At 53.0% G+C, this 14,331-nt stretch overlaps 1 protein-coding gene across 1 annotated transcript in view; it reads right to left on the bottom strand.

The window, feature by feature from the left end:
- Ccdc85c (coiled-coil domain containing 85C) overlaps nucleotides 1–14,331 on the bottom strand; it is a 73,966-nt gene that overhangs the window by 9,487 nt on the left and 50,148 nt on the right. Inside the window, exon 2 of the mRNA XM_048431485.3 lies at nucleotides 9,730–9,803. Within this exon, the coding sequence (XP_048287442.3) occupies nucleotides 9,730–9,803 (74 nt within the window). The remainder of the gene's footprint in view (nucleotides 1–9,729; nucleotides 9,804–14,331) is intronic.

The raw sequence follows: 14,331 nt of genomic DNA, 5'->3' as shown, positions 1-14,331 counted from the left end.
CAGACCTCCCACCACCCGCCTGCCAGAGCTGCTAGCCTTTGCCACCTGCAGGTGGAGACAAGGAACGCTCAGACAAAAGACAGAAGTGTCCTGACCACCAGACAAAACCTTGGGATAATCACTCCCCCACTGTATTACTCCCAACCTGGAGAGCCAAGAGTCCGGTCAAAAGAAGTCTGTCAACCGGGCAACAGAGGGTATACGGGGATCTGTTGGGCCAGGGAGCAGGGGCAGAGGGTTGGGGCTGTTTCCTCAGCCTTGGGTATGACCCAAACTCATGAGGGTACCCAGAAAGCCTCCTGAGCTAACACATGGCTCCTCTGGTAACATAGGCGTGGCCCCAGCAGCAGCATCTGCAAAGAGGTCTCCCAAAAGACCTTGTAAAAGGTCAAGCAGAATTGTGGTACCCTGGCCGTAGACTTGCGGAGACCACCCCAAGGCATTAGAGACCACAGAAAGTCAATCCCTGACACAAGGGCCAGATCTAGTGCAGTGCCCTGAGACTAGGTCTCAAGAAAAGAGGCTGAACCCAAAGTACTTAACTCCTTAACCCCACCACTCCTTAACCCCACCACGAGTGATCCCCTTCCACAGTCATCATGCCTTCCTGTGGGGTTACCCCAGCTCCAGTCAAAACCATAAACTAAACCACAGCCAGCTCTCTATGACCACAAAACACTCTCCAGCAGAGAATACCTTCGAAGTTCTTATGAGCTCTAAATGCCCGCACATAAAAAACACCCATGGGTCCTCGTGGGATCTGCCTGCTGAGGCTGTTCTGTGGAGACATGAAAACAGCCCTGCCACCTTGCCATGACTGCTGGACAAAATAAAGACAAAGGCAGGTTGCCAGCCCAGTAGAGAACACACAATGACATCCCACTTGGCCACAGACCCAGGAACGGCAACCGATTGTAGCCTGGGTTCTTTCCCGCCAGCCCAGGATCAGGATGGCAGGACCTGTCCTGTCCTGTTCTGACCCACACACAGGGTTATGTTTCGGCTGGGTCTTCCTGCCCACAGCTTCTCTGGCCCTCAATCAGAGGCTCCTAGGCAGTCAAGCGCTATCACTGGCAGTCAAACACTGGAAAGTACTAAGGTTTCCTCCCCTCCGACCCCCCATTCCCCACAGCTTCCTGGGTAATTTCCTTGGGTGGGGTGGGGGTTTCCAATTAGCAGCACACAACTCCCCACCCCTACTTTGGGTGAGCATCTATAAATATTTGCATGTGCGCAAGACTTTATTAGCAAGCCACAGAGCCAGGCAGGAAAACTCACACACAATCTCTCATTAAGGGGCAATGTGACTAATGACGCATCAAATGAGTAACCACGGCCGCACTTAACTCCAAATTAAAAACACTGCTAGTTGCCGCCTAGATCCCTGGGCAGAACGAAATTCCTGTTTTCATCTCAGAGGGGAGGCAGGGGCTGCAGATGCCTTGAGGTGCACAGCATTTGCCATGGTTGAGCTAAAGGCCTTCTAGAAAGTCGCCTCCCCTGACATCCTAGAGGGTAGAGGGGAGGCTGAATCTCCCTGAGCCTTCTCAGGACTGCAGGAAGACTCACAAGTCCCCTGCAGTTGGAGCAGCTAACTCGGTGCCCCTCCCTCTTTTCTGAGCATACAAGGCCAGCATGCCCCCTTTTGCCCTACTCCTAGGACTTCTGAGGGGCAGCATGAGAATTCTGAACTAGGAGCGAGGAGGGCTTTTCATAGGACATGGGGTCCCCTGCAGACGCCTCATTCCCTAGCAGCCCCCAGGACACTGAACACGTCCTGGAGAACTGAGCACACAGTGAAACACAGCCAGAGGCCAGGGTGGCTCCCTTCAAGGGGCCACTTTTCACTGCAGCTGAGAAAGACCCTGCTTCTATCTTGGAGGTGGGAGAAGGCCACTGCTCCAGACATTATCACTCTCCCTGCCAGGGATGTGTGCAGGACTGGACAGGAGACCTACCCAGGTCCTCCAGGCTATGGGTGGGGCTTCCACGGAGCTCAGGCACCACTTCTGTGCCTCTCCTAGTCCCACCCGTGGGCCTGCCTCCCAGGTCTGATGACCTTCCTCTATTGTCTTTGGCGTAAGGAGGAAGGTTATGGGATTGGCCACCAAAGCGTAATTAGTGACCTGGGTAATCTGAATAACACACTTGGAGCCTCAGCAGCCTGCAAGTGTCACTCCACCCAGAGAAACAAACAGCTTACCATCTCACTGGCCTGGCTGGAAACAGAGGGAGGACTAACTGCAGGCGGCAGAGGGAGGACTGCAGGGCAGGCAGAGGGAGGACTAACTGCAGGTGGCAGAGGGAGGACCACAAGCGGCAGAGGGAGGATTGCAGGGCAGGCAGAACATGGGCCTCGAGGAAGCTGTTATCCTACCAGGGCAGCCAGGGCCACAGACTGATCTGGGCTCAGTGGCCTAATCCACAGCAAAGCCTACCGAATCCAGGTTGTCACTTGTGTTGGGTAGAATTCCCAATGTGGGAGCTCACAGGCAGAGGAAGGAAATAAGAGCAGTCTCCAAGGACAACTGGCCTCTGCCAGAGCCTACGGGCACTTCAGGGCATGCATTGTACCAGTTCGGTCACTCAAACCCCACAGAGGAGAGCAGGAGTATTTGGGGGGCCGATACAAACGGCACTCCATTGCACATGTCAGTTGATGTAGAACCTGGACACTTTGTAATGGCCTGGCTGGCACGGCCAGGCAGCCCCAGGCCCAGGGCCTGGCGTGCAGTCATGTTGCTACTGATCAGTGGTTCTCAACTGGTATGACTGCCCCTGGGGACATCTGGAGAAGTCTAAGATATCTTTGGTTGCCACAACTATTGTGGCGAGTACAAGCCAGGGCGGCTTCCAAACCTCCAACAATGAGCAGGACCATCTCTATAACAAAGAGCCACCAGGCCCGTGTGTCCACAGAACCGGAACTTGGACCAGAATAGTACAAGGCCTACAGGACAGGAACTGTGGGGGCAGGCAGCTCAGAACTGAGGGAAGGAGACAGGAGCAAAGTCACTGAAGGCCTAAAAGCTTGGGAAAGATGTCTTCCAGGGAGTCTCCCACAAAGCTGCTCACAAAGGCTCAAAGGACCAAACATGTACAGTCCCAGCCCAGTGTCGATGGGCTAAGATTTGACCCGTAACCTTTACCTCTGGGGGAGCCACCACTGTGCTGACCAGACCTTTGCTCCACCATTCACTGGCATAGCTTCCTCCAGCCCTGCACTTCAAGCGTCCTGTCCTGCTGCAGAACTGGGATGGTGATATGGTGATGGGGCGGTGTCAGAAGACAGAGGTGGGGGGCGGGGTGAGGTCAGGAGAAGGATATGATATTCCCACCAGCACACAGGCTCCTGCCTCGGGACAGTCAATGATAGGCCAGTGAGAAAGGCTGGCCAAGGGAACCACCGCAGGACTCACTGTTACACGGCAAAGCAGGAGCTGACGCCAGCTCAGAAGGGGCAGGTGTAAAAAGAATCTCAAGGGAGGACTAGGACATCCTGGAGGCGGTCGGCGTCCAGGAAAAGGATGAATGTGGAGAGGAGACACAGCAGACACACCACACAGCACTTAGCAGCCCTCCTGCCCCTCAGAGCCACTGCAAACCCCACTCCCCCAGCAGCTCTACCTGGAGCCGGCTTCTCTGGCGGCCGTAGGGGCGGGGCAGCTGGAAGGAAAGAAAACAGCATCACCCTGCCAGTCTATGCCATCTGCCCAGTCCCTTTCCTGGGACAGGGACTGGCTAAAGCCGTGAGCTCTTAGCTGTGCCAGGTAGTCTTACCACACGCAGGGCCAAAATAGAGGATGCTAAAAAGCCACTCCATGTTTGAGACAAGGGTCAACTGAGCGCAGTCCCAGCCTAAAGCTCAAATATCCTAACGAGGGAAAGCAACCTCTTGAAGGGCCTAAGGGCACCCCCAAAGCCCCAGCCAGTTCTGAGAGGCCAGTGGGAGACACCCAGAAATGCCAACTGGACCAGCTTTCTTTGAGCAGTGGCTTTGGCTGGGGGCCCTGAGGCTTCTTTTCATCAGCACTAGATCAGGTAGAAAAGTCCCTTCACCCAGCTGGCTCCACCTCCCCTACCCCCCAGTCAATTTCATACTCCATATCCCACTGTCAGACCTGGCAGAGGGACCAGCCAAACCATGGGGCCTATGACACAGTGGCTCACCCACGGGACAGCCAGACCACTCCCCCACCTACAGGGAATATCACACCCTTCCAGGTCCTCTGTTGGTTCACTGAGATGAGAAAGAGATGGGCTGAAGGGGAGCCATCTGGAAGAATGCAGACTTTGAGTGCAAAAAGCCCACCATAGTTGGTAAACCAACTCCCTGGCCACTGCTTGCTATACATACCCTGCAGTCAGACAGGGGCTCACAAGGCTGTAGAGTGGCTCCCAACATGGCTCTCACTACCAGCTGGCCCACATCTGTGTTTTCCACAACTGCCTTTTAACTCTCTGAGTGACACAGATGGCAGGTAAATTCGTGGTCTTGTTTTACAGATAAGGAAACTGAGGCAGAGAGGTTACACCAGCGGCCCAGTGCCCTCTGGCAGATAGGTAGCACTAGTTAGCCATCTTTAGGTTCTAATCAGCATGACTCCAGGTAGATGCTCCCTAAGTCTTCACTGCTAAAGCACAGAGCAAAATGCTTGGACCCTCACGGGGCCACCAGGATGCCCTGCCCTTCTGCTGAGGCTGGACAACAGGGTCCCTGACAAGGAGCAGCAAGAAAGACTTGGGTCCTTGCTAAATAGCCTCTCAAGTCCTCCAGGGTCATGGCACTGCACTGCTCAGGCAGGAGGCAAAATGCCAGCCCAGACATCACGGGGGCACACCAGAAGTACCCCAAATTACGTGAGAAGTTAGTGCACCACAGCAGACACCAGCCAACTAAACTGCATGCTTTTAGCCCAGCACTTGGGAGGCAGAGGCAGACAAATCTCTGTGAGTTCAAGGCCAGCCTGGTCTACAGAGAGATTTCCAGGACATCTAGGATTGTTACACATAGAAACCCTGTCTTGAAAAACCAAAACAAAAAAAAAAAAAAAAAAAAAACAATGACTTTAGAGGGACATGTGGATGGGGCAACCCCCGACTCTCCTCAGGAATGTGAGAAACAAAAATCGTGAGGCTTCAACAAGGGTTTCGGATGGTGGTAGATGGTTCCTAACCACCTCTTCCAAACCCAGAAAAGGGCAACACGTCACATGTCATGCAGGGACAGGCAGAAGTTATCAGTCAAGACAGCACAGCTGGGGACACTTGGGATGACGAAAAGGACAGATAAGGACTGCCCACCCAGGAGTGCTTCCAGGGCCACCCCAGGCACTGCTTGATGTCACCATCATTCCTGACTCACAGGGAGGAAACTAAGGCACAAAAGACAAAGAGTTTTGCCAGAAGCCACAGGTTAACAACGGGACAGAAATGGCTTGAGCTCAGATCCACCCAGTGCTCAAACCTACTTCCTGATGGTTCACACGAGGCAAAGGCCACACAATGTGTCAGACTGCCCCTCCACTCACGTGGTTAAGTCCTAACCCCCTGCCCTAACCTTAGGATGACACCCCTTTTGAGGTGGAGGTCTTCATAGGGGGGAACAGGTTAAAGTAAGGTCATTAGGGTGAGCCTTCGTCCAACGTTGAGTGGTGTCCTTGTGAAAGAACAATTAAGTCAAAGACAGAAAAGTATGAGGAACATAGGAAGAAGTGACAGCAACAAGCCAGGGGAGGGCTCAGGAGAACCAGCCCTGTGAGCACCCTGATCTTCAACGGTTTGGTAGCCTGTGCGTTCCCCCAACTCCAGCCCTTGTACGTGGAACTCAGCAGTCCGAGACACTTCGTAGGGCCTCCATGCCAGGAACACTCCCTCATCCAGGCTTCACTTCACCTGTGTCTGGTATAAATCACGGGCTGCATTTAGCAGCCCTGCGGTACCTGGCACCGTGTGGGAGAGTGTGGAGCTTTTGGAATAGAGGAGGGCAAGGGTGCTTCCCAGCCATATGGCTGAACCACAGCCTCCCTCCACCGCCCCAGTGGCAGCTGCAGCCACAGTGGGCCCTCTGGCCTCAGTGAGAGAACACCAGGGTCGCTTGCTCTTTTGTGAGCCTGGCTTCTTGGCGGGTCTGGAGGCTTCATTTATCAGCCCAGCAGGGGGCTAACCGGAGGCCCCGGCTTCAATTACAGCTGCCCCCACCCCAGGTCCCGGCTGGGTACAGAGGATCTGCAGCAGGAATAATGTGCGTGGTGTCCTGGGATGAATCATCTCAGAGGAAGCAGCTGTGTTGATGAAATTTTGAAGCCGACACGAGAAAGAAAATATGAACTGCACTACGGTAATTTAGCCCGTGAACACCCTGGCACATTTTTAATTAAAGCTATTTCGGAGTTAAACAGAGGCTGTGGGGGAGGGGTGAGAGAAGTGGGGGTAGGAGTCACGAGACTCTCTGGCCTCCCACTCCAACCCCAAGGACACATCACCTTACAATAATCGTTGAGAATATTCCTCACTCCTGCTTCTCAACAGTGGGCAATTGCTCTGCTTTGCGAGGAGCTGGGGGTTTCCGTTGGATATGATTTCATGCCAGAAACATGAAAATGAAATTCACACACCAGAGGCCGAGGAGTGAGGATGGCGGATACTCTCCTGTCCTCACCGGCTCCTTGCCTCCTTCCTCAAGATGCCCAAACACGGTCCAAAGCCACAGCATGGCTTCTTGCTACCTGACAGAGCAACCATCCTTATTAAGGAGACCTTCCTGCGCCTGGATGAGAGTCAGCTCCCTTCAGGGCCTAGGAGACTGGGCGGAGAGCAGCTGGGGTGTCCCTGGTTCAGGCACCCAGCTCAACCATGCCAGGTGTTAGAGACGAGGTTGGGGCCACTGGAGGCTCAGCAACCCGTTCCTCAAGCAGTTGGCAGTCGTGTGAGGGTGGGGATGGGAATTCACAGCAAAGAACATGACGGGACAGCATTTGCCAAAGACAGATGACAGCCCAGGGCCAAGAATACTCGGAGCAAGTGCAGACACACCAAAAAGTGTTTAGACGGTAGTGTCAGAACGTAGAACACATCCCTGTGGAGAGATGGGACCTGGACAGTGCTGGACACTGCGCAGGCCTCGAGGCTCAGCCTCCTGCACAGGGGACCTAAGGGAAGTAGACACAGCCTCCTTGTGGGACTATGGCTGCCCTAGGAAGGAAGGAAAGAAGGGAGGGAGGGAAGGAGGGAAGGAGGAAGAGAGGGGTGGGCTGCTATTCCATGGCTTTCACATTCATCTGTAGTACAACTCCATGGCCTGGTTCAACACTTGAAACTGGGATACAGGTTCCCGGGGACAAAGTGGCCCTAATAGCAGAGACAAAAGTTCAAGAACAACCCTAATCCCTGCAGAAACAGGAGCATGAGCTGTTCCCTGTTAGACAGTGGAGCACACTTCCTGTGGAAATGACGGTGGGAGCAGCATCCTCAACTTGAAAAGGGCTCCTCTCTCTCTCTCTCTCCCCACCCCTCTCTGCTTCTCTGCTGTCTCTCTGTCTCTCCCCTCCTCTCTGCCTCTCTCTTCTTTTCTGGGGCTCCTTCTCCCTCCCCTTCCCCCTTTTTATGTTCCCTTTTCCCTAATAAAAACCCCCTCCACGTTAAAAAGAAAAGGAAAGAAAGAAAGAAGAAAAAGGGCTCCTAGCCTGTCTCTCCACAGGGACAAAAGCCAGACTGAGGCTCACACGGCGCAGAAACCACAGGCCCTGAGTTGGGGCCCTGGAACACGATGTCAGTCTTCCCTCAGCAAAGCAGGGGCCCAGCCCACGGGAGAGAGCACAGGAGAGCAACTCCCTTCCCTCCAGGCTGGATGTGGACCCTTCAGAGGTCCTAATACTGCTGGCACCCCTGCTCCCTGCAGTCTGAGTTCCTGGGGAGCACTGGGGTTCAGGGAGATCTGCCCCGAGACTAGTCCCAGCAGGGCAGCCTATAGCGATTACACAGTGGGACTAAATTCACTGTTAGGATATCAGTCTCCCAATAGACACCAGTGGACAGAGGAGGCTACGGTTTTCCTACGCAGGGCAATGAACATCAAGCCCAGCAGGTCACATGGCAGCAGGGCCAGGCATCTGAGCTATTTCTAAGGCTGTTTCATTCAAGGATAGTCACTGATGAGAGAAAAAGGTGGATTATTGAATCCACTTTTAAAAAGCAATTACTAGTTTTAAATGTTTTACATTGGATTTATATATTGTATACAAATTTTATATATTGATACATGAGATTAATTGTGTTAATCTCATAGTGTATATACATTTCTACTCTTATTCAAGGTATTGTACCTATACAATTCTTTTTTTTGGTGGGGGGGGGCGGTTTCGAGACAGTGTTTCTCTGTAGCTTTGGAGTCTGTCCTGGAACTAGCTCTTGTAGACCAGGCTGGTCTCGAACTCACAGAGATCTGCCTGCCTCTGCCTTCCAAGTGCTGGGATTAAAGGCATTCACCAACACCGCCCAGCATAACTCATTTAACAATGTAATGCAAATTTCTAGTCCTTGAAAATTATTATTACTATTTAGGATAATAAGGAAATGAAGGTTGGTAGTTAATCACCTACTACAATTGAACTTATAGTCACATTAGGTCAAACAAAGATATATTTTAGATAGACAGGTCATCTTTAAACACTTCAGAGATCTACAGAATATGGTAGTTTAAGATGTTTTAAAAACATCTTTTTTTTGTTTTGTTTTGTTTTTTTATGACAATGAGACATGTCTGCTCCTGGCAGCATCAATCTACTTCAGAGAAGATAATGGGCATTAAGAAATTCCACATGAAGTTTACTTTCTCTATAGCATGGCTACAGATATGGCTGGCTGGAAAGAGGAATATAAAGGGGAAGAGACAGGAACTCAGTAGTATGTCGAGTCTGAGGATTCATGGAGACAGGATCTTGCCCCTTTGGTCTGAAGATTTGGTAAAAGGTCTCTCTAGCGATTGGTTGCTTTTCTTTTCTGATCTTCAGCTTGAACCCAAATATCTGTTTCTGTGTTCTTATTATTCATGCTACATGGTCACTTAGAGACCAGCAGGTACAACAGAGGAGGGAGAGGCTAAGATTAAGCTGGGGTGGGGGCTGGAGGGACTGGTCAAGCTGGCTGGGCCCAGGAACTCTACCTAATCAGAGCATAACCTCAAATCGCCTGCCATCCTCACCACCAGCAGGAATGTTAGTCGCAATCCACAGAAGCGCGACACCCTTTCCTCAGACACCTCTCCACCAGCAGTCATGATTGCCAAGTCCCTCACCCGCCATCCTAATGCTGCTCTTTCTCACAGGCCCACAACCCCAACTGTCTGTGTGAGCAGGGTTAGGTCTGGTAGGCAGGACAGTAGACCTAAGGAGGAATGGGCTAGCAGGGGATGGGGGTTTTACACGGGTCTGTCAGAGGGATAAAGTGGACCATTCTCTTCACCAATTATGTGACCAGCCTCTCTGGCTGGGCCCAGTGCCGACCATGTGATGCCTGCCCACACTGGGGAAGTAAGCAGTCAACATGGCTGGCAAGCCTTGGCCACCTTGAGCCTGGATTAGAGTGAGGATTAGGCCTGTGACCAGGCTTTCCAGAGACAGCTGGAAAGACCACAGGGGTAGGGAGGAAGCTATGGGAGCTCCAGAGAAGCTGGCCTCCAAAGCAGTGGCCATTGGGGTACAGTAACCAGTAACCCTGTAGTCCACTTACCTGTGGGGGGAGCTTGTCACCCTCCAACAGCTTCACCTTGGTCTCCAGCGGCCTGATGTAGGTGGAGGAGGGATCTGAAAGGCAGAGAGGAAAAAGAGGGTGTGTTAGCCACCAGTGGACTATCCCATGGGCAGACCCCACCCTAACCTGGGACTCCCTCCAGGTAGTCCCTCAAATCTGCTTTCCAGAAAGATGATGGTGCGTCCCCCGGTCTACATGTCCCGGGGGTAATTCCTTCTGTTTCCAGGAAGTTTCAGGCTCCAAAGCAGCAGGCATAACGTTAGACAAGGAGGACTTGTCCACTTGTGAGGACCTCCTCAACCATCCGTCATTGAGTCCACTTCCAACACATCCCAAGAAATGAAGTCTACCCACACTGCCCCTGCTTTTTCATCCCAGAAAAAAACAGGCCGAAAAAAAAAAAAAATCTCACGACACACGGCCCCCGTTCTGCTGTGCCTGTCTCTGACTACCCCACAGCCCCGGATCTGCTCCCCTGGCAGTGGCAAACCCTCATCATGCAGCCTAGTCTGCAGTGGAGGGCAGCTGGCTTGGTGGAGTCAGGGAACAGAATTAGGAAAGAGTCAAGCAGAAAATGGGGGGGCTGCAGGGCCTGTCCCAAGCACCCTGTGGGGCTGACAGGATATGACCCCTCACTGCCACATAGCCACTCACAGCACAGACTTTGTACCTCTTGGTAGAGGTCACAAGGCTAAGTGACCAGCTGGGGCTCTGTCCATCTGCTTAGTGAGTCACCACCTGTATCCCTACTCCCAAAAGATGGGGGATCCCCAGGTACGTCATACTTTAACCCTTAACCTCAGAAGGCACAGGGTAGCAGGCTCTCTAACCAAAGCCAGCTACTGAATCCACCTCAGGGGACTTGGGGCTGGGGCATAAGCTCCATGGGCTTCTATAATTCCAAGGTGGACAGAAAGGGCTTAGGAGCTGCTGTGGACAGGACAGGCATACCAAGTCAACCATGGGATCAACGAGGCATCAGTCCACTCTAGCACAAGGCTAGCATGACCTCAGGGGAGCCCACCCCTGATGTCCTCATGTCTCACACTGGTATCTTGCCCCTCTCCTCCACCCACAGGCTCTAATAAGGAACAGATGTGGTGGCCACTGCTGCCATTCAGGAACTTAGGTCCCCATAGGCCAACACAGGTGGACCCTGGCCTGCCTGCTAAGGGACACTTTTTCTTCCCCAGCAGGGCCTAAAGAACCCTCAGGAGTCCCCACCCACTCAGCCTGGGTCCACAGGGCCCAGCAGAGCATCTGGTACAGTCTAGCCTAGGAAGAGAGATGGGAACAGGGTGCAGGGAGCAAGGCCCAGCCCACTTGGAGCTAGAGAACACACGCACTCCTCCTCATCCCCAATAGTCACCTCTTAGGAATGTGGAGCCTTTTACAGAGGAGGGGAGGAGGGCAGCTCCCTGGTAAGGCCTGCCCAGCCCACCCTCAGGAATGGCAACAGTACCGGGCACAGGGTGGCTCCACTGGAGGGATGCTGCCTTGGGGCCCAGCCGCATTACACAGCCCCACACAAAAACTAGAGCTCTGAATTTCCAAGAATTTGAGGGATAGGTCCTCACACACAGGAGATGTAACTCAAAAAGACTAGCTTTTGGGACCACCCTGGGCAGAGCTTTGGAGAGGAGCAGCTTACTCAGGTAGAGGCACAAGAATTCCTACCTATCTCTCTCCTGGATTCCCTGCTACATAAAATACCCTGGCGGCTCTCTCTCTCTCTCTCTCTCTCTCTCTCTCTCTCTCTCTCTCTCTCTCTCTCTCACACACACACACACACACACACACACACACACACACACACACACACACACACGGGATTCCTAGGCATGGTTCCGAATTCAGACGAAGATCCAGCAAATAGTACCAAGTGGTGGGGGTAACTGGCACCGTCCTTTACAGCCACAGAATCGTTCAGAAAGTGAGCATGTCACCCATCCATCTCCCTCTGTGGATTGCTGGTGGGTGGGCAAGAAGCCTCCAGCATTTAGCATCTACCCTTTCAGTCAGTGGTGTGGCTCACATGAGGAACATGTGATTTTTTTTTTTTTACTTATGCTATTTCTAGTCAATTTCCAAGTAATTCTAGAGCAAGAAGAGATCTTTCTTTTAAATTAGAAGAGTGGGTTAAATTATAGTGCCTTCCCCCACACACACACATACCAGTCACTCAACTTTGAGTTCTCCATGTGTGACCCTGTCCCCACCCTGTTCCCCAAACTAGACTCCCACCATGGGTCAGGGCAGAAAGGAAGGAAGAGAGAAAAGGGGTCCGTCCAGGCTGGGGCCGGAGGGCTGGACACTAGGTCCCTGAGAAGAGGCTCCCCTTTCTCATTGGCCCTAAAAGTCACTCATGAGCTCATCAGGTGCCTCCCAGGCTCCAGGAGATGAGCAGGTAATTAAATTAATCCCAAGGCCTGCAGTAATGAGGGCTAGGCCACAAGGGAGAGATACACCACTTCCCAGCTAAGCCGCTTGTAGGCAAAACGAAGGAAGTGATCACGGGAGAGGCTTGTGATGAGCTGGCTGAGGTGTGCTCTGGGACCCACCTAATCCTCTTGGCACCCATCTGTCCACTCCTGGGAGGGTCCTGGTCCAGCTCCTGTACAGCTCACTTCCTGGAAGCAGACTCCAGCCCCTGCTTCTCCCTCCTCAGGCATCTTCTGATCCCTAGGGAGCCTGCGGATAGACCTCTGTTCTGGCTCTGTCTGAAGAGCCCTGAGTTTGTCCTGCTGATGACCTTTAGGCCACAGGAGAGGCTAGATCACGTGGCCCTTATGGTTTTCTCTTCCTCTACTGCCTTCTCCTCCTGGCTCTGGGGCCATGAACTCCCGCTGGCATCTGCAGCAGTGGCGGCTATAGTGAACTTTTCTGAAGCAGTGGCTCTCATAGGACCCAGCAGCCAGCATCCTAAGGAAGGAGGACCCACCGCAGGCACTGCCCTTGGGTTTCAGAAGGCATTTCCTGTGTCTGCTTACCCAGCTGAGTCTCCAAAGTATTCAAGTCAAGGAATGGAGTCCAGAGGGTTATCTAAGTTATCTCATCCCAGAAGCTTGGGGAGGGAGTAGAGACTCCGGAGATAGAAGAAGTCAGTTAAAGGGCAGCCACATCAGCTAGCCATGCACCAAGGGCTCTGATGGGCAGGGAAGGAGCACCAAGTACTGTCCACTTAGAGTGTGGATGGGGAGTGGGGGGGGTGGCAGAAAGCCTCAGGAGGGTCAGGGGAAGTGGGGAGGATGCTTAGAAGCTGTGAGGGTCTGAGGAGATGGGCAGGAAGCCACCAGGGTCTGCTGCAGCTGAAGGAGAAAGTGGGAAGGAGGTGGATGTTCAGTGGCTGCCTCCTCCCTGGGTTCCCCACAGGTGTTGCCTTTCTTCCAATCCTTCCTCCTAAGCAAAGGTCCCCCAACTTCACTGCCTCCCTGACAACCAGGCCTCACGGTGCCGCTGGCCCCTAGCCCCCTCCGTGGGGACTTGTGTCCAGCAGCTATAGGGGACTGCAGAAGTCGGTTCACGGTGCCGCTAAGCCACCAGTTCAGTTGACTTAACTGTCTCCTTCCACTAGGAGGAGTCAGCAAGTGTCAGCGGCAGCCTGGGGCTGGCAGTTGCATAGGTAGAAAGGGTGACTTTAAAGAAGGACCTATGTCATGCCTGGTGGTGGTGGCACACGCCTTTAATCCCAGCACTTGGGAGGCAGAAGCAGAAAAATCTCTGTGAGCTCGAGACCATCCTGGTCTACAGAGTGAGTTCCAGGACAGTCAGGGCTACACAGACAAACCCTGTCTTGAAAACTTAAAACCAAAAAAAAAAAAAAAAAAAAAAAAGGCCTATGTCATTCATTCACAGGTTCCGCTCCTCCCTGGCCTGGCAGGATGAAGGCTGCTCCAAAGCAGCTCGCTCATCCTTCCTTCCTTCCTTCCTTCCTTCCTCCCAGCCCTGGACTTGCCTGTGTAGGAGAAGACACAGTCTCCACACATATCTGGCATACAACAAGTGTGCAAATGAAGAGCCTGCAGCAGCCTGACATATCTGGTGCTGGGACAAAGCCCAACACACAGCCATGGTGGGTAACCAGGGCAGGTCTAGGGGGTGAACATCCCTATCCCATTACCACAGAGCAACCACAGCCTCTGCCCGTGTTGTCCACTTCCTCTCCTGGATGCACCCTTCCCAGCGTGTGCAAGTCCACTCTTCTCACAGGTTCCCCCAGATCTTACACTGCATAGGGTGGTGTCGTCCCCTTCACAGAGTACAGAAACAAAGCCGAGATAGCCAGGGTCACCAAGGCAGGACAGGGCCCGTGAGGACAGGCACAGACTCTCCTTCCAGCTCCTGAAAGCCCAGCTCCAGAAGTTCCAAGCACCAGGGTCACCATCAGACATGACCTTTCAAGCAAGCACCAACAATGACCACATCTACTTATGGAGTGCCAGCTGCGTATCTCCCAGACACCTGTCTCCACTTCTCATTGGTATACATCCCCCAACCTACAGATAAAGGAACTGAGGCTCAGGGAGGTAGAAAGGTAACTACAGGCCCTGGGAGCAGCAGGGATCTTCCTACAGACACCAG

The sequence above is a fragment of the Myodes glareolus genome, chromosome 11, assembly GCF_982192425.1.
Source record: "Myodes glareolus chromosome 11, mMyoGla1.1, whole genome shotgun sequence".
Lineage (NCBI taxonomy): Eukaryota > Metazoa > Chordata > Mammalia > Rodentia > Cricetidae > Myodes > Myodes glareolus.
This window is presented reverse-complemented; position numbering and strand designations above follow the sequence as displayed.